We start from the raw sequence: 23586 nt of genomic DNA on the forward strand, positions 1-23586 counted from the left end.
TCTGTATGGGGTGAAAGGTAAGAAGGAATCAAGAATGGTACCTGGGGTTTTGGTTGAGTAGCCTAATGGATAGGGATACTGTTTAATAATAAGAGGAAGCAGAGGGAAGCAAGGAGGGTATCAAAGACTCAACTCAGTCCTTGGGATATTTGAGGTCCAGCACAAATTCATGGAATTTCCTAGTACCAAACAGCCGTCTATCAACTTTTTTCTGAAAAGTTACAGTAATGCTCACTTCTCTATTTCTCTCAAGCTTTAGGAGGAATTCTTAAGAAATGCCTTATGGACATCCTAGACCAGTCAAAAGTGTCTTTGGTGTATTACTTAACATTCTATCTCTGACAGTTATATGGTCACTTAGAAGATAGTAAACAGGCTGAACTTACATTACTTGCTTTTCCCATGCACTCACATGGCTGGCTTCTAACTAGAGTACTAGCTTCTCATGGACAGATAACTGACACTCACTGGTGCTTCTGCACTGGGTACTGTACTTTGTGGGAAGCAGGCCTTTGGTGAATGTTTGTGGTTGGTGATGAAGAGTACAATATTTAAGTGGCATCAGGTTCTGAAAATTCTGTTAAATAACATGATACTACCAATGAAAATAATTCTGGGATAGTGAAGCATTTGGCATGTTGGGAAACAGAAATCAATAAATCTTTCAATTTAGATAAACTAGTAGACCTATTAGAATAATCAATTCCAAATATTCCTTTTATAGAAATTTTCTTAACTGAAAGTTACTTATGCCAGTGGATCTCAATGTCACAAAAAAAAAAAAAGGAAAGGATTTAGCAGCAGTGAAGCTAGGAGTCATGCAGTGTAGCAGAAGCATGCAGGGAGAGGCCAATACTGGTGGCTTGCTACTAATCAGGTCTGTCTCTGTGAGGAGACAAGATCCACCATTCCTACATGACAAAGCCAGGGATACACATACACAGTATTTCTCAGAGAAAGTGAACTTGGCTTGGAAAAAGGCAAAAGAGAGCTTATTAATAATGAGAAAACATCCCAATGGAGAAAGGTCAGTGGGGAAGTGTCTTTCTGGGCCTCATGTGTCCCAGGTATAGGACCCTCCTTTAGTGACACACCTGACCTCTCTCTGCCCACTCACTGGCTCCATCCTGGCAAAGAGCAAGGGCCTTATCTAATCGGCAAGATGCTTAGCCAAGTCTATCCTGGGTTCTGCCTGACCACAGGACAGCTGAATTCTGGACCTCTCTTTGCCATGCTCAAGAGGCTTACTCCTCCAGGACTCTGGGGCTGTTAGCAGGTGGGGGGAAATACTATTGGCAAATACCCACAGATCCAGAGGCATGTTTCCAGCTGGATGTTTCAGTTATGAAAGTAATATTTTGGTATTAACCTAAATGACTCCAATATCTGCCCATGGTTCCAAATCCTGGGAGAGGGGTATTATTGAAAGGGCTCTCTCAAGTCCTAGCACTACGGAAGAGTTTGAAATAGAACCATAACGGTGTTCAATTCTTGTTTGGGGCCATAGACTAAATATAAGATTCAACACACTTGCACGTTTTAATACTGCATCTATCCCAGGAAAATAAGAGTTCAACCTTTTGTGTTAGGATATCCTCTTCCTTAGTCAATTATTATAACAATGCTCATCCACTTCAAAACCTGAAGGCAGAAGTTGGGTTGAAAAAACATTTCTTCAGAGGCCACCGAAAACCTGCTCAAAATCACTCTATCAATCATAGAAGAATAAAGCTTTAAGGTCTTTCTATTGTTCACTCATGAGATTCAATCTCCCTCCAAATTAAAACTGCATTTTCCCTTTTGATGCTGCAGTCATTTGGATGCTCAACATATCATGCCAAGGGGGTGTTATTTCTTGGCTAAACTTCATCACCCTAGCTTTCTCTATTTGTTTGCAGAAACCTGGTAGGAGTAGGAATAATTTCATGCCTAACTAGGTCAGTTCTGTACTGTACCTATTTGCTCTGCTGAGCACTGGGACACAAAAGTGGATAAAATTCCTCCTGTCATATTTCACTTCACAATAAATGGCACCTCCAATCATCCCATTACTCAAGTTATAATCTTGTAGTCATTTTTGACTCCTCCTTCTCTTATATCCCATCAGTAAAATCTGTCCACTCCAACTTCACGATCTATTCAAAATCTTGTGACTTCTCATCTCTACTGCTATCACCCTGGTCCAGATCACCTTCATTTCTCACCTAGAGCAGTGCAACAACCTCTTAAAAATTCTCCCTGCTGTCACTCTTGTTCTTCTAGGTGTACTCTCTACAGCTGACACAGTGGCCCTTGTAAATCATAGATCAGATTTGACTTACTTCCTTACATGAAGCTTTTGATGACTTCCTTTCTAACTTGGGGAGTAGGGATGGGATCAAAGTCCTTTCCACATACTTCAAAGGCGCTGCCTTCTCCAGACCTTGACTCACCTCTCTGATCTTGTGGCTAATACTGTCTGTCACTAATTCTTCTACAGCCATGCTGGTTTCCTTGCTATTTCTCAAATATGGAACAGGAGCTCCTAACTGAGGTCTTTTGCATATGCTCTGTCCTCTACCCAGGATATCTGTATGCTGTATTTCCTCAGTCTCCACACAGGGACTTCCACTTTCCATGTCCAACTTCAGGAACTGTTCCTAGTGTAGGATCCTGAATTAGGAAACTTTCCTCAGGTCTCTGTCAATATCACCCCATCAGAGAGGCATTCTCTTAACACCCCACACAGAACACGAATCTTACCACTCTTCATTCTTCTTGCCCTGCTATCGCCCTGACAGAGGCAGCAAATTAATTCGGGATTAAAAAACAAGATCCTACAAATCACACTGCCATCGGAATGAAAGCTGCACACCAGAGTGGCCTTTATCCTTTCATTCCATTGTTTTATTTCTCTACCATATCTTTGAGAGGTAGTATAGTTCCTAGCACATGATAAGCATTAATATTTTTTTTGCATTAAAGTCTGGTGGAGCAGCCTAAATATACCCTCTACTATTTCTAAAAAGAAATTTATATGCTTTATATCACATTAACAGTATAAACCCAAAAAGGAGAAATGAATCAGAGAAATATGTTACAAGAGACTTCAAAAGATCACTCAGCTCAAGTTTGGCTTTTAATTTAACTTGACAGATGACATAGGTGGGAACCAAGGAGACTAGGACCCACAGCTAATAAGTGACATAGCAAAACTCCAAAGTCCCTAACCAACAATCCCTACAAATGTCCAAAGCTGCCTTCCCCCTCACCTTGCCCCCAGTGCTGGATATTAAACCCAGTGCCTCACACAGGATAGACTAGTGCTCTACCACTAAGCTATATCCTCAGCCACCAAAGTTATTTTAAAGATCATCTTAGGTTTGTAGAGTCGGATTGACTAAATTTATGTTGAGTCATATGCAGTTAGTAAAACTAGAAATAATCATTTCTTTTCTTATACATATGGGGTCAGAAGACCAACTAACTTCTCAACCCCTAATTCTGGAATTTGGTATATCGGAAGTCCTCAAAGACAGACTCAGAGGCCATAGAATACTTGAAATTATTGGGCCATTCTCGTGTGTCCAGTAATTCCAATATTTGGAATACATCATTATTTGTGTTGCCAATAGTAATAATCCACTGATGATATTTTTCATTGAAGATCATTTTTTTCATATTCATCCTGGAGATATTTTCTTTCTTAATGGGTCAGAAGTAAATGCGGGAGGAAGACCATTTTGTCTTTGTCCCAACAGAGGCTACAAAGACCTGGAATCAACACAGTCATAATTTTTACACTCAAACCTCTCCTTCCTACTTCCAGCTTCAGGAGCTGTGCCTGGCTCAGGGTTCATGGTGGTCAGTATCAACCCCTAAGAGTTGGGTTCTAAATGATATGGACATGGTTCTGGGTAAAAAAACCCACATTTATACAGCTTTTTCAGATATGTTGTAGCAATAAGCTCAGAGAAAAAGGAAAGGCTTCTTTCTAAAGCTATTTCATTTACTTACTTTTGGTTCTCTCTATATATGCTAATTTATAAATATTAAATCATAAAAAATTATACTCAGCCAAATAACATATGATACATAAAAGCCAAAAATAAATCTTTCAAGAGTTAAGCCTTTTATGATTCAATTTAGACCCACTTTAATGTTGAACTATCAACATTTTTAGGTTTGGAGAGTCACTGAACATTAAGGGTATTTCTCAATTAAATCAGTTACGGTAAATTATTTTTATCTTAAATACTCTACAGAGTAAGATAAAAGACAGATATCTGAGAATCACAGAAGTTCATTTCTGAGTCTGATTCTTCTGGATCACCAAAATATTTGTTGGATTTTCCTAATGCACTCATCATAGTCTGCCCACTGAACTATCTGAGGCAACACGAAGTACAAACAAGCACAACCCTATAGTGTTAGGAACATAATCCATCTCAATAAATGCACTGAAAACAATAGCAGTGAACAATGTTATCAGACAACAGATTTTCACATTAGAGTCTGAAATTCATTCCAAGCCATTCATTTACCACATACCCTGGACATGTGTACTAACTAAACCAGAACAACACTAAATTGAAAACACTTCAGCAGTAGACAGGTATAAAATTTGGCTTTTTTAAAAAGTGCTCCTGGGTTTTTTCACTCCTCTTAGCTTTGTTTGTTATGTTTGGTACCAGGGATTGAAAGAAGGAGCACTAAACCACTGAGCCACATCCCTAGTCCTTTTTTATATTTTATTTAAAAACAGGGTCTCACTGAGTTGCTTAGGGCCTTGCTACGTTGCTGAGGCTGGCTTTGCACTCATGATCCTCCTGCCCCAGTCTCCTAAGCTGCTGGGATTACAGGCATGTGCCACACACCTGGCTTCTTCTTAGCTTTGTGCAGGATTTACGGTCATGCCCTGGAGATGCTACTCCTATGCAGGTCAGACTGTCTCTCACTTCAGAGTGACCTGCCTCAGCCTTGCTTTGTAATAGGAGATATTTCCTCACATACGCCTGTGCCTTTCTGCTGCCGTGCTGTGCTTCATATTCACTGCATTTACACATACCTGTGAGTGCATATCTGAAGGATGCCAGGAAATTCCCTTTTCCTGTGTGCTTAGTGAAGTACCCCATCCCTCAAAACTGTACAGGAAAGACTATCCCAGCATCAAAACACAAATGGCCAACAATCTTAATTTAATTATAAAAAGAGTCACTTGTTTCAGGGTAGGAGGAATTATTCTGTATGTGTAATTTTTCTGATATTGCTTTTTCTCCTCTTATTGGTTTAAAATATACTAGAGGCAGAAAATCTTTAAACCTCAGATAATACAACAATGCAGCCTTAAAATATCAGAAAATATCCCATAAACCAGGGTATTTGTTAAAGTAATACTGTAATGTGAGTCAGCTCCTTGCTTAAAATAATGAGAATTTATTGTTTGGTTATTCTCTCTCACATACAGGCACAAGGAATAAGTTATGGAGATTTGACTGTATCATGGGCTAAAATTAGTTTCCTTATTGGTGCTGTTTTAAAAATTCATTTTATGTGGGTATTAGGAATAACTACCAGCATTTTAACGACTGATCACTTACCAAAATAAATATTAAAACTGCGCATGTATGGTTTATGAGAACTTATAAACAGTGTTAAATCCTTCCCCACAAAGCATGTTTTTCTTTCTTTTTTTCCTTCTTTCTTTCCCATTCTTCCTTTGTGTGCATGCATGTGGTGTTGGGGATGGAACCAAGGCCTCATGCATGCTAGGCAAGTGCTCTACAACTGAGCTCTATTCCCAGTCTTCAAAGAAGGATTTTAAGCATAGGCTTTGCTTTAAGAGGGCCAGAATGATGAAATGATATTCTAGAAGTTTAATTTAATCTGTAGCTAATAGGAAACTCTGAAGATCACGTGAAATTTACAATTCTTCATGAAAATGCTGAAATTGTCAAAAAATGCTATCCTTTTTAGAGATGATCCAAGACTAAAAACTATGACAAACATGATTCTGTCCAATTTTCAAATTCTCCCACTTGGCTTTTTCAGAACCACTCAGCTCTATTTAATATTTCAGCTTTATGCTCAAATATCTATATATGTAATTCTCCATGTTATTAGAGATGTTATGCCAAACAATTGTTTTCTTTGAACATTAAGATATAAAACAAGAGGAAAGTAAAATCCCTTTTTATGTTCCTTGTGTTGGTTTGGAACAATTTAAATAATAATGTTTAGAAATAACTTGGAAATGCCAACAATCTGCTCAGTACAGTTTGGCTGCCCTCAACAAAATGAGCACAAAAGCAAACACAGAAAATATTTGCACATGTTTCATCTATGAGTAGATTAAAGACTGAGCTGGTATTAGGACTGAATTGGACCTACTCAAAAATTCATCTGTACCTCTCCTGGGTATTTATCCTAAAGAATTACAGTCAGCATACTATAGCATATATACATACTCATGTTTACAGCAGCACAATTCACATTAGCCAAACCATGGAACCAGCCTAGGTGTCCATCAATAGATGAATGAATAAAGAAAATGTGGTATAAATACACAAGGGAGTTTTATTCATGCCATAAAGAAAAATAAAATTATGGCATCTGCAGGAAACTGGATGGAACTTGGGAATATGTTAAGCAAAATAAGTAAAACTCAGAAGGTCAGGTGTCATTTTTTTTTCTTATACATGGAAGTTAGTGAGAAAAAAGGAAAAGAAAGGAGAGGGTGGGAATCTCATGAAAAATCAAAGGGATATTGGTCAAGCAGAGGAAAAGGACCAGGGGGAGGAGGAGGAGAGGAAAGGGAGAAGTACTGGAAATGATACTGGCCAAATTGTATGGTAATACTGTGTGCAAGTACACATATGTAACAACAAATCCTACTATTACATGCAAACTATTATGTGCCAGTCAAAAATGTGGAAAAATTTTGATGTAGATGTTCTAACCCCCAGTAATTCAGAATATAGTCATACTTGGAGACAGGCTCTTTAAAAAGATAATTAAATTAAAATGAGGTCATTAGGGTGGGATCTCAAGCAATTTCATGGTGTCCCTAAAAGAAGAGGAAATTTGGATATAGGCACACACAGAGTGAAGACTATATAAAGACAAAGGAGAAGTTGGTCTTCTACAAACCAAGGAGACAGGCCTGAAACAGATCTTCCCTCCTGGCCCTCAAAAAGACTTCTAGAACCATGAGAAAACAAACTTCTGTTGTCTAAGTCACCTGTCTGTAGAATTTTGTATGGCAATCCATGCAAATTAATACAAACGGTATTGTTTCATTGCTTTTCTAAGAGTGTTGGTTATCTGACCAAAACCACACACACACACACAAAAAGGCTTTTATCCAAATAATCCTCTCCCTGGTGCCTAATCCCTGACCCAGGGACACTGCTCAACACACCCATCCTCCTAATGATGTGGAATCACTAGCTGCTTCATCAGTAACCTTCCTGGGGTGAGTCCTTCATCTACTGCTCCACTTCTGTCCCAATCATGGAATACTTCCCAGTTTTATAATGTTCTCTTTACTCCCTAAAATAAAGGAACTACAGAAATATTCAGTATGAATGTTCCAAGAAGTATCCCTGGCAAGAATCAGCAAGACAGTATGCAAACATGTGAATCTCATTCTACTTCCAGAACATGACACTTGACAAGAGACCTCAGAGAAACTGCGTGATCTCAACTGCAAGATACATTCTTAACCCTGACATAGCCTTAAAGACTGGGAGGCACAAAAGTCTCTTCTATTCTAAATATAAATTTTAAGTCATTCTAGATAGAGCTGAAGAAATGACAATTTCATCAAAATCAATGAGTTACTCTATTTTCTAATTTATTGACTCTCCTTTAACAATACAGTATTCTGACTCCAGAAAGAAAGAGAGGAAGGAAAATTTTTTAAAAATCTTTTATAAAAACTGGAGAAAGGAACGTTTTTCTCAAGATCTTACAATGTGATTTAAAAGTCAGAAAAAAAATAAGTTAAACATTGAACAGGTAGTTTACTACAGAGGAAAACAGGCAACAGCAATGCAGTCCAACAGTCTTCCTGCAGGTTTGCTCACTTGCTGCCCTGCATCAACGGGCTTCACAGGAGCTGATGATTTGATGAGGGGCCTCAAGATCAAGAATCTGTGTGAAGCACTTTTCATTCTTGAAGTTAAAAATTGCTTCGTTAATTGAGCAATAATTTAAACCATTTAAAATATTTTTAATCACTCATCTCAATAGGTAACAGTAAAATAAACCATGAATTGCCACATGTAATAAAAACAAGTCCCCCAAATCTACATGGAGCACATTGAAGGCTTCATGTGCTAGTCAGACTATAGTAGAACCCACAGAAGTCCAATAAAACTTTACTGAGTCATTAAATAACACCCTCTGGTGGAAGATTACTGACTGCATTTTCTATTACATATTTTTCAAATATCTTCTCATACAAACATAGGATACGAAATTAATATGTATCAAATGCCAGGACAGAACATTGTGGCTATCTGCAGTGCAGTTCAAAATGGTGAACCAGTTTTAAAGTCTATAGCTTCCAACTGAGAAGGAATGGTTTTCTACCTTGGAGGCAAATCAGTCAAGTACTTTGGTAAGTTGGGCTTAAGGGTCATCCTGGGGTATTTTTAAGGGCTAAAGTGAAAGACTTTCTTTCACAAAATTAATGCAGAAGCATTACTCCAGTGGAAACAAGTTTAGCTAAATTTAAAAAGGGGGGAATTCAAATGTAAGGAAAAAAGGTTTCCAAGTTTTTTAAATTAGGCATTATGTAGCTCCCATTTTTAAAACAGGAATTTTTCATAAGAAAACTCTGTTGTACTGTAACACAATTATTTAAAGATGGAGCACATAAAGAAGAAAAGAAGAAAGAATTCAAAAAGAACAACTTGTGTGTCAGTCAAGATCTCAAAGATGAATATTTATGAAAACAATTGGCAAACAACAGTCTATGATCCAAGAACAAAAAATATTGTAGCAGATGTCTTGTCGAAAGGCTGCAGACTCTGAGAAGTAGCATACTTTCGACCATATGCTTTCTCAGCCTTAAGAAAAGATATCCTCAGTCATTTTAGTTTCTTGAGAACACAGAGTGCCTGTGTGTACAGTGAAGAAGAAGCTTTTTTGTAAGGGAACTTCGAGCCAAGATTTCTGGCTTCATTTGCAAAGAGGTGGCATATACATTTAAGTGGGACATGAATAGAAAATTAGGCAAGTAACTTAATCTAAAAAGCTCAATCTGTCAAGATTTTGTAGAAGACACTGGTGTGGTCTTTGGTCGTTTGGGCCTGCCTAGAATCCCTTTCCCCATCCTTTGGCAACAACATTCCAATTTTCTTAGGAAGAACAACTTCATCCCTCTTCCAAGCTGTTCATTGGTACACTGTCCTGCTCAATGGTTGAGTTTGTGACTAAGGAAATCTAAAGTTGATAAGCAGAGGAAGGGAGCAAGCTTGGAGAATTGGGAAATTAGTAGGGTCAGTGGTTGTGATTAGGTCAAAGGACAGTCATAGTAGTTGTGGCTACAGAAGCAAATGGAATGGAAAAGAGTAAAGGTCAGCACACTGGGATGCCTGAATCAGCAATTGTGGAGAAGCCATTCTTGGTGATGAAAACTTCCAAGAAGTGAGTGGTGGACCATGGAGGTAGGCAGGCCAGTGCAGATGCAGAGGTCAAGGACCCAAAGGCCAGAGTACTGGCCACTCAACCCACATGGATTGCCTTGGATGTTGGCAGGTCTGAGAGCCAAGACAGAACATATGCTAGGTCCCAAAGTCTTGGATGGATGAGGGAAGTGATAGGATGTTGGAAGGTGCCAGGGTGACAGAGTCAGAGGGTCTTCAACTGAAAGAAGCTAAGAATTTCAAAAGAAGGTAGGGGAATCTGCCTTGAAATAACTACAGGAGGCTTCAAGGATACAAAACTCCTCACATGGAGGGTAAGTGAGAAAAGACACTCCCAACAAATCTGCTGAGAAGAAGCTGACCTTAGAACGAGGATTCATGTAAACCCAGAGGGGATAATGACATAGCAGAGTTTGCTGAGTGTGAATTCCAGAGAGGGAGAAGGATGGCTTGGGAAACTTAAGAAGAGAGAAGTGACAAGGAAACATGGCATGCCATGGGCATGAGAGGAAGGGTTTGGTATTTACATTTTGGGCACTAATAGTTAAAAGTGTGGTGGAATTGATATGACAGTCTTTCAAGAGGGTAGGCAATCAGCGTAGTAGCAGGGATCTTGTCTGTAACTACAAAGGGTAGGAAGGACTGTCAGTCAATCCTACATATGGTATAACCTACTAGTTTAATGAATAAATGGCTGCATGCACCCCAGTGGTAGATTGCAAAAAGCCTAAAAAGACATCCTTTTCGAAGATACACCCAAGTGGGAGGTTATTGCTTGGTTACCACTTACCTTCTGCATACACTTCCCTGATTTTTCTACTCTGGTATTGTGAAAGTAAATCAAATCAACTCAATACCCAGGATGAGAATTATACAAGTACATATTACCTGAGTTAATATCTCCAACATCATTCATCTCTCTCTTCTAAATTATAAGCATTAAATATGATTTTACTTGTTCACTTTTTCTCATTTAAATTATCTTTTACCATGGACTCAGCCAAAAACTAGAAACAACTGAGAAAAGATAAACCCAAAAATTTCACTGAGCAACCTGCAATCACTCAAATTGTTGTGTGTTCTTTTGTTTTAAGCAAATAATATTTACCCAAAAATGTTTGAGATTTTCAAGTACCAGATGGAATATGTAGGAAATGAGCCCGCTATGAAAAAATAAGTAAATAGATGTTCAAAATCATTAAACACAAGAAGAAATATGTCTTAAGGTGGTTTGTGTTATTGTAACAGGAAAACAGTTTTCCTCTGGCAGCCATGCATGACATTTCAACTGCTTTATAAGTTAATGAAAGACAGAATGAAAGACAATATCATTTAGTGATAAGGAATATGGACAGCCAGAGAGCCTGGGGTTTCATCCTGGCTTTATCTATTTCCTTGCTTTGTGAACTTGGGGAAATTTCTTAACCTTTCTCTGCTGTAGTTCCTCAGTGTATTGTTATGAAGTTTACATGAATTACAAAATTACACAGCAAACACCATAAAAGTTTTAGCAGCTACTATTATTTATAGGACAGGTACCTGAAAAGGGGATAAGAATATCCCCTTTATGTTTTGTTTTTGTCTTTGTTTTTTTCAGAGTTGCTTGAAATTTCAGGTTTCTAGAGGCAACAAAACGAATAAGTTTAAAGGATTAACTTGAAAAACTGAAATTATATTCAAATTATCATTTATGTTTTCAGCAATATTATTTAATTCCCCACCACATGGAGAAGCATTATAGACAGTAGAACAAGAAAAACTTGTTTCACATTTATGCTCTGCCAGTTACCAAGTATGTGATTCTTACTAGGACTGTGTAACCTCAGTGTCACAGAGTTACTGTGAAGACCCAAGAGACATGGTCACCTTGTTACCTTGCAAAGAATTTATCTAGTTATGCACAATCGACAACAGATCAATAACAATACAAAAACCATAATAATGTGGATTTAGGGACTCATACTAGGTTGCTTATCTCTTATGTGAGGACCTGCTCTAACAGTGGTCTAGAAATTAATCTGATAAGAAAAGTGAAATGTATCAGGCCCTATCTGCTCTGTATCCCTTATAAGTCTCCTCATCCTCACAATGATAAAAGTACAGAGCAGTTCCAAGCACCAATTTTGTCCTGTGGCAGAAGATTCTGATGCTGTGTGAGATCAATAATTTGTGGGTTCTGGGGCTAGCTACTCTAAGAGTGTCCCTGTTCTGTTGGCTAAACCTTGGTGGTTCACCAGAGTTGCCACTACTCCCACGTTCTCCTGATTTTATGAATCTTTCCCCTGATTGTATAGGTTCAAAGCCTACTTGGTATTTCTGCTTCTTTTGTGGCTAAGTCTCCTTGCATGATCTTACCAAGTCCCTTCTCAGGGAAGGAAGCCCTTTCTGGAACAGAAGCCTATTTGCTGGTCTTCAGATCACACTATCCTTCCTTTGCTCCAGCCCTCCTGGCTGAACTCCCACCATTCCTATGCAGTGTCTGGGGATTCCTCACATCTTTCCCTTTGTCTTTCCAGGCACACAGCAAGCAAAAATAACAGCCTATTAGGCATGGCACTTTCTGTAAGAGGGTCTCCATCATCAGCCCTCTCTACTGTGGCTCTCTGCTACTGGCCCAATTTTACAGGAGGGTCAAAAGTATCAAGAAACCTGCTTTTCCTGGGTTACAAAGTTATGCAAAGTGAAATTTGAAGTGATGCTTGCAGAATCTGCTTCTTGACTAGGACTACTGAAGATCAATGGACTGCATTTGCACACAAACATTTATAGCTACTGCGAAAGTCAGTCTCAGTCTACAAATGTTTGCTGAGCAATAGCTGTGCACAGGGTATGGTGTTAAACACTGGAAATATTTCAGTGAATAAGATCAACAGTCTCTGCTTCAAATAGCACAACATGTTGTGAAGTGTGAACTGAAACCAGAGAGAAATGTAAAACTGCACCTCATAGAATACCAACATTCAAAGCCTTTGGGGGCATTTCTTTGCCTACTTAAACTGCAGACTTATCCTTGAAGGGTTTTTTACTTAAAATACCAGGACACACACAAAGGAAAACCTTCATCAGGCATGTTCTAAAGGTCTACACAAATAACACACATAGGACTGTATGAGTACTTAAGTGATTGTAAAATAGAATAATTGAGAAATGTTTCCTGAAAAAAGGTTTAAGTTAGATTTAGATTTAGATAGAAATGGTTAACATGACAATTTAATAATATATTAATCTTAATGGGTTTCTTTGTTCTTTATTATCTGTTTATCTTTTCATTTTAAATCACTATAACATTCTTCACCTATGATCATTAGTTACCAAGTATCTTTCATTACTTACTAGAGGAGATGAATGGAGATCACCTTCTGTACAGAAAATATTTTCATTCTAAACTTTTGGGCATAGACCTCTAGAATCATAGCATGTCTCAAAAGCCATTGACAATTGATGTTATTGTGTCATATTTTGAAATGGGAAAGTAAAGGCAAAGCATAATTAAGAGTTTTGTAACGTTTTGCATAGTTTCAATGACTACTACAAAAATCTGCTAAACTTTCCTACTTTTATACCACAAAATGCAGCTGATACTAAAATTGAAATTTATTTCCCTTGACAAGAAAGTTACTATCAAATTCTTCAACTATAATGCATTCTATATAGTCTTTCTATCCAAATTTGTTTATTTACCTTCTAGAAAGAGAAACCAGAAACAAGCACAGAAGGTGAATGATCCTTTTTTTTTTTTTTTACAAGAGGAGATTTTTACAAGAGGAGCTGGATACAATTTATAAATTTGCAATGATGTGATTACTGCTGGGACTGACAGGTATGCACATTTGATGGATAAGAGTTAAGTTGCTTGATATAATTCTGACATTCTTTTTGTTGCTCCTCAAAACCAGAAATAAAAGATTAGTTACAATGATTCTTTTTCCTTGCTGAGGAAAAGAATAAATTATTCTTAACTCAGGTGACAGTAAATTTAGATTAAAAAATGGAAGAGATCTTAAAAACAACTCAAGACATCATTTCTCAAAGATCTTTATCCCATATCACTCCAGATAGCAACTTTCAAATCAAGAAGCCACTGTCTGCTATCATTGTGCAAGGTGTAAATATCACTTACCCCACCTGGGCATTTGAAAAGATCACAGCTCTCAATTAGATGTTATGCTGTTTGTTGAATGCCAAGTTTCCACAAGGGGCTGTCTACAAGAGTCATCTTACCAGGTATTGTTTAGAACTTTTAGATCTAATATTCTGGTTGCTAAAAACTCCGACCATGAGCACAGGGAGAGGCCGGGAGATCTGTAGGTCTGTAAAAGTAAATCTTCAAAAATTCCCACAGCTACTGCATCACATTGCTCTCAGTCAACTTGAACTAAAAATGTCAAGCTTTTCCTTAGCAGCTCACTGAATATGTGTTCCAGTACACACTTGGGAAAAACTATCAGAAATGAAAATAAAGAGCTTTTCAATTATTTAGATATAATCCAAGAAAATAGAAGAGTTGGAATTATAAATCCTAAAACTTCTTTGGATCTAATATGCTAAGTGTAAACTTAAGAGCTGAAATGCTTACATTGGAATCTCACTTCTCTTCTCTCTACCAGATGTGCGAACTTAATCTCTCTATACCTCAGTTTCCTCCTCAGTAAAAGGGAGATAATAATACTACCTATGACCTATGGATGAGGATTAAATAAGATAACATATAAAGAATTGAAAATAGTATCTGATGTATTATGAACTCTTAATTAATGTGTTATTATCTTTTAAAACCATTGCTCAAAACTACACCATAGCTATCTCCAGGTTCCTCAAAATTTTCTTTAATCTATTAAAAAAAAAAAAAAACAGAATCATAGCTATTAATAGAAGCGATTTCTGAGTCTCTGTGTAATAATATTCCAAGGATCTATGCTATTTTAAATCTGAACATTTTAAGAATGTTGAACTTTTCTAAACACCCTTATTGTCCTGTTGAGTACATGTATATTCATGTAACATACATAGGAAGATAATCACAGGGTCATGATTGGCATGCTAAGTAGGTCAATTTCTCTCACTGCAATGTAAACAGAATGACTTTCACTTACCAGTTCAAAGGTTATCATGGAATATTTTCAGTACTCATTATCTTTCCAATTCTAAAGTACAGAAGTCATAAATTTTATATATTTAGTATTAGAGCTTTCAGGCATCTATACTTTTTGATTTATACATATTTCTCCCTTTTTATCAGAGAACTAATTTGTAATGTTCTACAAATCATAATGAAAATGGATAGTAAACAGTGGAAGAGGAAGGACACAGATCCACCCAAAAAAATCCTTAAAATAAAACCTATCCTATAAGCCGCCATTACTCCCCGCTGCTGCCATCGGCCCCACTCCACCCAGTCCACACAAGTCTCTCCCCAGTAACGTATAAAGCGAGCCTCTGCCCAGGTGGAGGCCCACAGTTTCTTTAAATATATAAAACAAAGGAACAGTATTCTAATTAAGCTGCTTGGTTCAACAGCACAAATACACCACCATCTACTTCTTTCTTATGGTAAAGAGGTTGTGGAAATAAAAGGAATAGGGAATAAAATGGCTTTTAAGACATAGAACATTAGAAATCATCCTCCCCTAAAGCTTTTTGTAATATACATTCTTTTTCCCTCCCCCAAATTTCCAACATGTTATCTTTTAAAGTACAAATAAATATGTCTGCTGTCATCTTTTTAAAAAATCTTTTGTATCCTATCAATACATGCAACTTAAATGTATCGATTAAAATTTAAAAATTAAAAAGCTTTTAAAATATGAACAACCCCAAGGATCCATTACACTTTCAAAGTTGTCAGACTTATATCCTTTGTAAAATTTTGTTTTTCTATTACAAGCATCTACACACACACACACACACACACACACACACACACACAATACTTTGAGGGAGGTTCCCTAAAACTCAGTTAATTTTTTCCTTTAAGGACTTCCTATACATGACTTTCACTTTTTATCCATCAATAAAAATTAGTATTGCAACAAGTCACTACATGATCTCTAGATGATTTCATGTGTAGACACATGTAACAAGAAATTAAATGCTCCTTTACTTATTATCCTTTCAAGAATCTTTAAGATGTTGTCCACCCACGTCTTTCAGCTTTTCAGACAAAAACTAAAAAACATGAAAAAAGAAAGAATATCCCTAAGCATAATTAATTTAGGAATAGAATTCAGAAGTATTATAAATTGTAAACTTTCAAAAAGCAATTGACTGAATACCACATAAAATGTAGTATTATTATATATCCTTAATCTAGTTCCTTAAAATATCACACAAAAGATTACCAAACCAGAAAACTTAGAATCCTAGGGTTGTTGGAAATTGCCTTAAAGAGCAACCATGAAGCATCATGCATTGCTGCCCTAATTTTTAATTTTTACCAATTATACATGCACACGTGTGAATGCACACACATACGCACACACACACCCTACTTCTTTGTTAGGAACTGTATATCTGAATTTTATATATCTGGTTGGCCCTGGCATACAACTCCTAAAATCCTTGGGATCTCCAAAGTGAAAAGTGCTCTTTTGTATGCTGAAAGGATTCAGAATGGGGCTGGTCACTGGAAAGAACAAGGCAGGATTAGAAAGTTAGGGCTTTCATCCTTACATCCAGCCTCCAGGGAAGACCAGGGACTCAAGGTTACATGGGTCACCAAAGGCAAGTGATATAATCATGCATGCCTAGGAAATGAACCTCAAAATGACAGGAGTCAGAGGTTCAGAGAGCTTCCAGATAGCTGAACACGTGGTGGTTCCTGGAGGGTGGAATGCTCAGAAAGAGTACAGGAGGTCTGCACCCCATCTCCCATGCCTGGCCCTGTGCATCTTCCATCTGGCTGTTCATCTGTATCCCTTGTAATAGCCTTTACAATAAACTAATAAATGCAAACACTTCCCCACTTCTGTGAGGGGCTCTAACAAATTCATTTAACCTAAGGAAAAAGTAATGGAAACTCTGTTTTATATCTGGTTGGTCAGAAGCAGGTAAAACAACTTGGGGTTTGCAGGTGGCATCTGAAGGAGTAGTAGCTTGGGGACTGAGCCCTCCACCTCTGGAATCTGACCTTATCCCCAGGTAGGTGGTATCAGAATTTAATTAGTTTAATTAATACTACAGCACCGCTTGCTTGCTGGGTAGATAAAACCCCATGCATACTTGGTGTCAGAAGCATGTTGGAGTGTATCTATAAGGTAAAGAAAATGAGTTTGTTTCTCTCCGTATCTCCAGAGGAACCCAGAAAATAAAGATTTTATTTTCAACGGACATTTTACATTTAAATAGGTAAAGTTTTAAATGTAATAGGAGAGCTAATGTAAAAAACACTGATTTGAGTTTTCTGTTCTGATTTAATTCTGAGAAACCTTTTGGGAATGCTTCAATACACAAACAGTAGAAATTCAGTTGATGAGGTGTTAGAGGACCGGGGAATTTGGGAACTTATGTGATTAACACGGCTTACCTCTCTGCTTCTCTCTATACATATTTGCCACGTGGAGGTAACAATGCCTGTTCTATGTACTGCCTAGAATTGATGAACTGTAGCAAAATATTTTTAAATATTTTGAAAGCATCAAAGGGGTATCAATTCAAAACACTTTGTCATATTCATTTAAACTGCCCTACATAGTAATGTTCATCAGCCACAGGTAAGCGCTGAATCTACATTCTAGATGTTAGTTCTCATTGTCAGTAGGAGGATCACTGTGGTGGGCTGAATCACGGCCCTCCCCAAAGATGCCCATGTCCTCAGGATCCCCTGCCTCGTCCCAGAACCTGCAAATGTTACTTTACATGGCAAAGGGATCTTCCATGTGTGATTAAGTTAAAGATCTTGACAAGGGGAGATTTTACTGGATTGTTTATGTGGTTCCAGTGTAATCATAGGTCTTATAAAGGGGGGGACAATGGTGCCAGAATAGAAGATGTGACATTTGGTGGAGGGGCAGAGGAGAGAGCAAGAGGGAGGAAAACTGGAAGCTGCTACACTGCTGGCTTTGAAGATGGAGGAAGGGCCCATGAGCCAAGGGAAGCAGAAGGCTGGAAAAGTCTAGGAAATGAACTCTCCTCTAGAATCTCCAGAGGGAACACACCTCTGCTGACATCTGGATTTTAACCTTTGACTCCAACTCTGTAAGACAATAAAATTGTGTGGTCTTAAGTCAACAAGTAAGTTGAAAAGATAGCCACCTATTATCCCACTACTGCAAATCAGGTTTTTCTTAGAGCCCACCATGTGTTGTGTAGTCATATCTTTGACCAGTTTCTGAGTCCTACCCAGTGCTCTTAAACCAAGACATATCCAGGACACTCCCTGCCACTGGGAGTGGCCCCTTTCTTTCATTCAAGAAAGGCCAACTCTCAACACCTAGAGATCCTCTAGGCCTCTCTCTTTTGCAGTGCAGATATTTGAACTGTTCTAGATTTAATATTCTTTTCTTTATAACTTCCAGCAGGGAGGATTGCAGGGATGTCTTCTGCTTCCACTAGTAGAAATGCTTTTTCTTCCAAACTTAGAAACAAGAAGGTGTCTAAGAGTTAGAATTCATTCATCTGCATTTTTTTTTCTTATTATATCCTTAGTAGACACGGAAATTAAGAAATAAGAAATAGGATACTTATAAGTCCTTTCCCAGATTTTTTCTATTAGTTAAATAACTGCCTTTCCCGTATCCTTAATTATTGAGAGATCTCAAACAATTGAGAAACTTGACCTATTCTGAATGCAATATTCTATCTTATATCCTGTCTATGTCTAAATATCTGGATCTATAAATTTGTGTCTTGAACAAAGTGAATGAATCTTTTTTTAATATCAAAATACAAATTTTTTAAAGTTGACTGTGATTATAAGAAATAAGATCAGACAGAGAGGAAGGAGTTCCAATTTAAGCCTTGCTTCTGGCCTTCACTGTGTAACCTCAGACAAGTCACATAAGTTCTCTGGGTCTCAGTGATGTCATTTATCAAACAAAGAGCTTGGACTAAATATCCAGATATAGCCTAAACCTTCATAAAAAAGAGGCATGAAGTATTTTGGTAATTCTATTGAGACAGTATTTGCTGCCTGCTGTAATAATTGGTACATGCTACCCATTAGCTTCTCCACAAAAATCACAAAGGGAGCCCTGAGGCTCATTTAGTTTTTAGCAATCTATGATTCCAGATGTAGCAAAGTCCAGGGCACAAACAGTCAGGTACATTACAGATACATTAAGCAACACAGACCTCTAGAGAATTGATGGATAGGGGGAAGAGGGAGGCAGGCCATGGGCAGAGATGATGAATGAAGGACCTAGGACATCAAAACACTATAGAACTCCTGAAGTTTCTGAAAGGATCTCACGATCTCTTGCCTAGACTTTATAGGAGTCCACTAACATGTGACTTGTACCCCTTAGTGGCCCTTGGCAAGCTGCATAATTCATCTCTGTATTCCCAATGCCCAGGCATCATATCTGACATTTAATAGCTGCTCACAATGTATATGTTGTATGATTGAAAAAATGACCCCTCAATCAGCCCTCCTCATTTTAACTTATCCCAGAGCACTGTGTCTGGGGTGCCATTCACATCAGATGATCTAAAAAGTGCCCCCTGGAGCTGCGAACACAGCAAACCCAGCTTCCCTCAACAAGGTCTCAGGGACCTGAGCCACTGACGTTTTCCCAAAAGATAAGGAAAGCCTGATAGCAGTGAGAATGGAAAGGAAAAAAGAGACAAGTTTTTTGGAGTGGTTTAGAAGACACACTAAGGCACTCTTAACTAGTCATACTAAAGTTTTACTTGATTTCTTTCCTATTTTCCTGGAAAGTAACTCAATAATGTTCTTTTTTTTATTGGTTCTTATTAGTTCTACATGACAGTAGAATCCATTTTGACATAATTATAAAAGCATGGACTATATCTTGTTCTAACTCAGGCCTCAGTACCTCTCCTTTCTCCTCCCTCTCCCCAAACCCACTCTCTTCCCTCTATTGATCTTTCTGCCATTTACCCATAGTTATTTTTTAAATTAATTTCTTGTAGATGTACACGATGGTGAGATTCATTCTGAATGAATATATATGTAATTGGAAGTCGTGCCATGTCTCTCTTCTGATACATAAGATACTATTACTGTAAATCTCCCAACACTTACATTTGGACTAATTTTTTTACTCTAGGATCTAGCACTTCCATAAAGATTAAATAATCTATAGCAATATCTCAAGGAATCAAAGAAAGACAACAAAAACCCCAAGGAACTCTACTTATATAAACATACACTCAAATTTGTCAGAATTTTCTTGAGTCCTGCATGAGAGAAACATTTGCTAAAATTGCATTGACTAGCTTTATTTTGATAATTTGTTTCCTAGATATAGTTTAAATGATGAAGTTGTTATTGTGAAACAGAAGGCATTTTAATTACTGATGCAAACATTGGATTCAAATGGAATATTTTGAAGCAACACTCCTCCTTTCAGTAACCAAGATTTCACTGCATTTCTTTTCTACAGAAACACACTTTTTAAAAACACTATAATCTTTTCAGAATTAGCATGTACATGAATTCATAAAAACAATCCTTGAAGTTTTAAAATACAGGTGATTAGTACTTATAGAAACAGACCAAAAAGTTATTAAGAAGCATAGTACAATAGTTGGATATCTAAATAAAAGTATTGAGAAATCAGCTTTAAAAACTTCTCTAGGCTTATATTTTGTCACCTTGGGTATTAAACATGCTGCTAGCTACCTCTTAATGAGCACCTGAACTGTCATTTTTAATAATAAATTGATAATTATTATCTATAAGGTGCTATTTCTCTGAGAATCATCTGTGCAGTACTTAATATAGTTAAGTAAACTACTTCATTTACTAAAAAGCACTATTTTATAATATTTGTCATAAAATTATCAAAAATAATATGTATAATTATAATTTTAAAAAATCAACAGGTGCCAAAATGCATAGACAGTCTCAATAAACATCAGAACTTTATGCAAAATCTAAATAATGCCATAACTCATTGTTTAAAAAGCTCATTTTGGCCTACTGAAACTAAAAGAACAAAACACACATAATGAAGGCAGAATACACTAAACCAAATAAACAGAACATTTAGGCCTCTCTAATTTTAGTTATTTCTCAACTCTAAACAAGACATGAGATGAATACCACATAAAATCAAATTATCTAACTCATGTTAGTACCTACACCATTAATATATAACGCAAGTGACCATATAATAGCCTATTGTAATCCACAGATTATTATACTATGAAACTCTTACTTCATTTATAAATATTAGGTGATAAAAAAAAATACCTCTTCCACAAAGCTGTCTTTCTTCTCTAGCATTTCTCGTAATGTCTGAAGAATTTTAATGCACAGTTTTTCTTCTTTCTCCATTAGTTTCTTTGTATGATTAATCAACCTTAAAGCAAAATAGTAAGCCTTAAAAAGAAGTGATTTCTCTTCAAGCTACATATGAACATCAGATGCTACAGAAAAAAATCATGCTATTATTTAAGAATATAAAATAAACCAGATATATGCTTTCAAAAGCTTTAATTTATACTTCAGCTTATAAATTTTGTATTGTGAAACATCTTTTTGTTTTACAGGCAGTGTATCTCAGCTTCTCAAACTTTAGGTAGCATTCTTTTAGTAGGACACAATACTCTGAAAAACAATGAAACACTAATAGTCTCAAACTAGTCTCAAACTCTTCTATGTTGTGTAGAAAAAGAAGAGGAAATGTAGTACATTTTATTATGCATATTATTTTATATGTACTGTATTATATTAACTGCATAGTAGCAACGGCAATACACAATATTGTAATGTTAGTGTAATAGGCTACTTTTCAGTGTCCGTTAATAATAATGTACTATTTTTTCAACCTGAAGTTTAGTAGAAACAGGCAGTTTCTGATTAAAAGCTAAGGAAAAATATTTTTAATGTAAAATCATGGTAGTCTATCCATTTGCTGTTTTTGCTGTAATTTGGACAAAAATTCTACTATAGTATTTTATCATGGTGAACATGCACTGGTGAAATTCTGTTGGGAGATTTTTAAAGACTACAGTTGTTGACCATCCTTAGATTCAAAACCAAGCCAAATGTTTATCATCAGGATATATAGCTTAGCATATGTAGCTCATGTCTTCCTAGAGAAACAAGGGTTATAGGTTACAAGGAAATGCTGTTTCCTACACCATAGCATGATTACTGTGGGACAGGACCCTGAGAAAAAGGGAGTTTCTGCCAGTTAATGGCTACTAAGTGCTCACCAGGTGTCCAGGTCAAGCAAGGACTTTCTAGGATTCTCTCAACTCATCCTCACCACAAGCCAATGAGACAGGTTCCATATTTGAACTAATTTTGCTAATGAGAAAACAGAAGTCCAAAAAGAACACATCTTGCCTCTGATGATATCATTCTACAGGTGAGACTGGAAAGAGACTTGTGTCCATCTGACTTCAGAGCCCAAATTCTTGGCACCACTCTGTGGCAACATGACAGTTCACCAATCTCTTGATTTTCAAGGGTGCTGTGCAGAGTCCCATCACAAACCGGGTTGCACAGAGCCACCCAAAAATATAAGTGCCACAACAGAGGTTATTGGCAAATTCCATAAACCAAAGAAATCATTTCATTCTGTTGCAGGGAATTACCTGGGACTGATCAGAGAGGGTTTCAGTGAAGAAATAACATTTCACTATGAAGATTTCACCTGGTAGGGCAAGGTAGGAAGATAAGGCATCCCTGTAAAGGGAACAGCATGAATAAAGGGAAGAGGCAGAAAGCCAACCATTGTGTCCAGCAACTGGTAGTGCACCAACTGCCAGCAAAGACTTAAAGACCTGGGAGAGGAAAGTAAGAGATGTGGTTTGAAAAAAAGGCATACATAGTATGACAAAGAGTCCGGAATATATTCTGGAGAAAATAGAAAACCCCTGTTCTAAGGCACCTGAATGAGAATATAGGTGTGAGAGAGATACCTCTGGAGGCAAGGGGAAAGATGAAGCAGAGGAATGAGAGGGCGAGGAGAAAGACAGATAGGAAAAGTAACAGGGTAAGGAAATAAGAAGCAATATAGAAGTGCCACAGCCAAACATTGTAAATAATGACAGAGATGGAAGACCAGGAAGAAGGGTAATTATAGAACCCTGAAATGTACAGACTGGGTTAATATGTGGATGGTGATGTTTTGAAATGATACCTACTCGTTTTGAAGGGGCAGCACACAATGAAGGTATCAGTGATTTCTTTTAGACAAGGTGGTGTGTGATCAGGTCCAACAGGCAGAAAGAATAACTGTTCAAAAGTTCTTCTTACAAGTTCAAAAGTTTTTCTTTACAAGAAAAGTAAAGCCTGCTTTGCTAAAACTTTTACTCTTTGGTTCTTTCTTCCACACGATAGTCTTTGAACACATGAAAATCATTTTTGTGAATGTAAAATTTTTTTCTCCCTCTCAGGGATAAAAGTAATACACAAATGATTGTGAAACTTTACCAAAATAAAAATAGGGCCTATTGAGCCTGAGTGCTAGAGTTTGCCCTGTTGATTCAACAGGTTTCAAGAATTAGATTCGCTTGAAGTAGAAAGGTCCACAGAGGCCTTGGCCCAAACTTGACATTCTCCAACTAGGCTTTACCAGAGTACTATGCATAGGAATATAAGGTCCCCTGTAGAACTCAGAAATGAGCAACAGAATCTATTTAACTTGAGGGCCAGAGTCTGGAACCACTGATCCAGGGTGTCAAATTCCTACTCTATAGCTGTAGTATGATATTAATCAATCAGAGTTGAAGTTCTCAGGTTTATTACCTAATTTTTATACATAGACATATGTTCATAGGTGAAGGGTATTTTTAAGACCATGTTTTTATACTGAGTTAA

At 37.2% G+C, this 23586-nt stretch overlaps 1 protein-coding gene across 2 annotated transcripts in view; it reads right to left on the reverse strand.

The window, feature by feature from the left end:
• ITPR2 (inositol 1,4,5-trisphosphate receptor type 2) overlaps positions 1-23586 on the reverse strand; it is a 525070-nt gene that overhangs the window by 186535 nt on the left and 314949 nt on the right. For both annotated transcript variants that reach the window (XM_079139251.1, XM_079139250.1), the window contains one exon: positions 21007-21115. In XM_079139251.1, coding sequence (XP_078995377.1) covers positions 21007-21115 — 109 coding nt within the window. The remainder of the gene's footprint in view (positions 1-21006; positions 21116-23586) is intronic.

Source organism: Sciurus vulgaris (assembly GCF_902686455.1).
Source record: "Sciurus vulgaris genome assembly, chromosome: 5".
Taxonomy (NCBI): domain Eukaryota; kingdom Metazoa; phylum Chordata; class Mammalia; order Rodentia; family Sciuridae; genus Sciurus; species Sciurus vulgaris.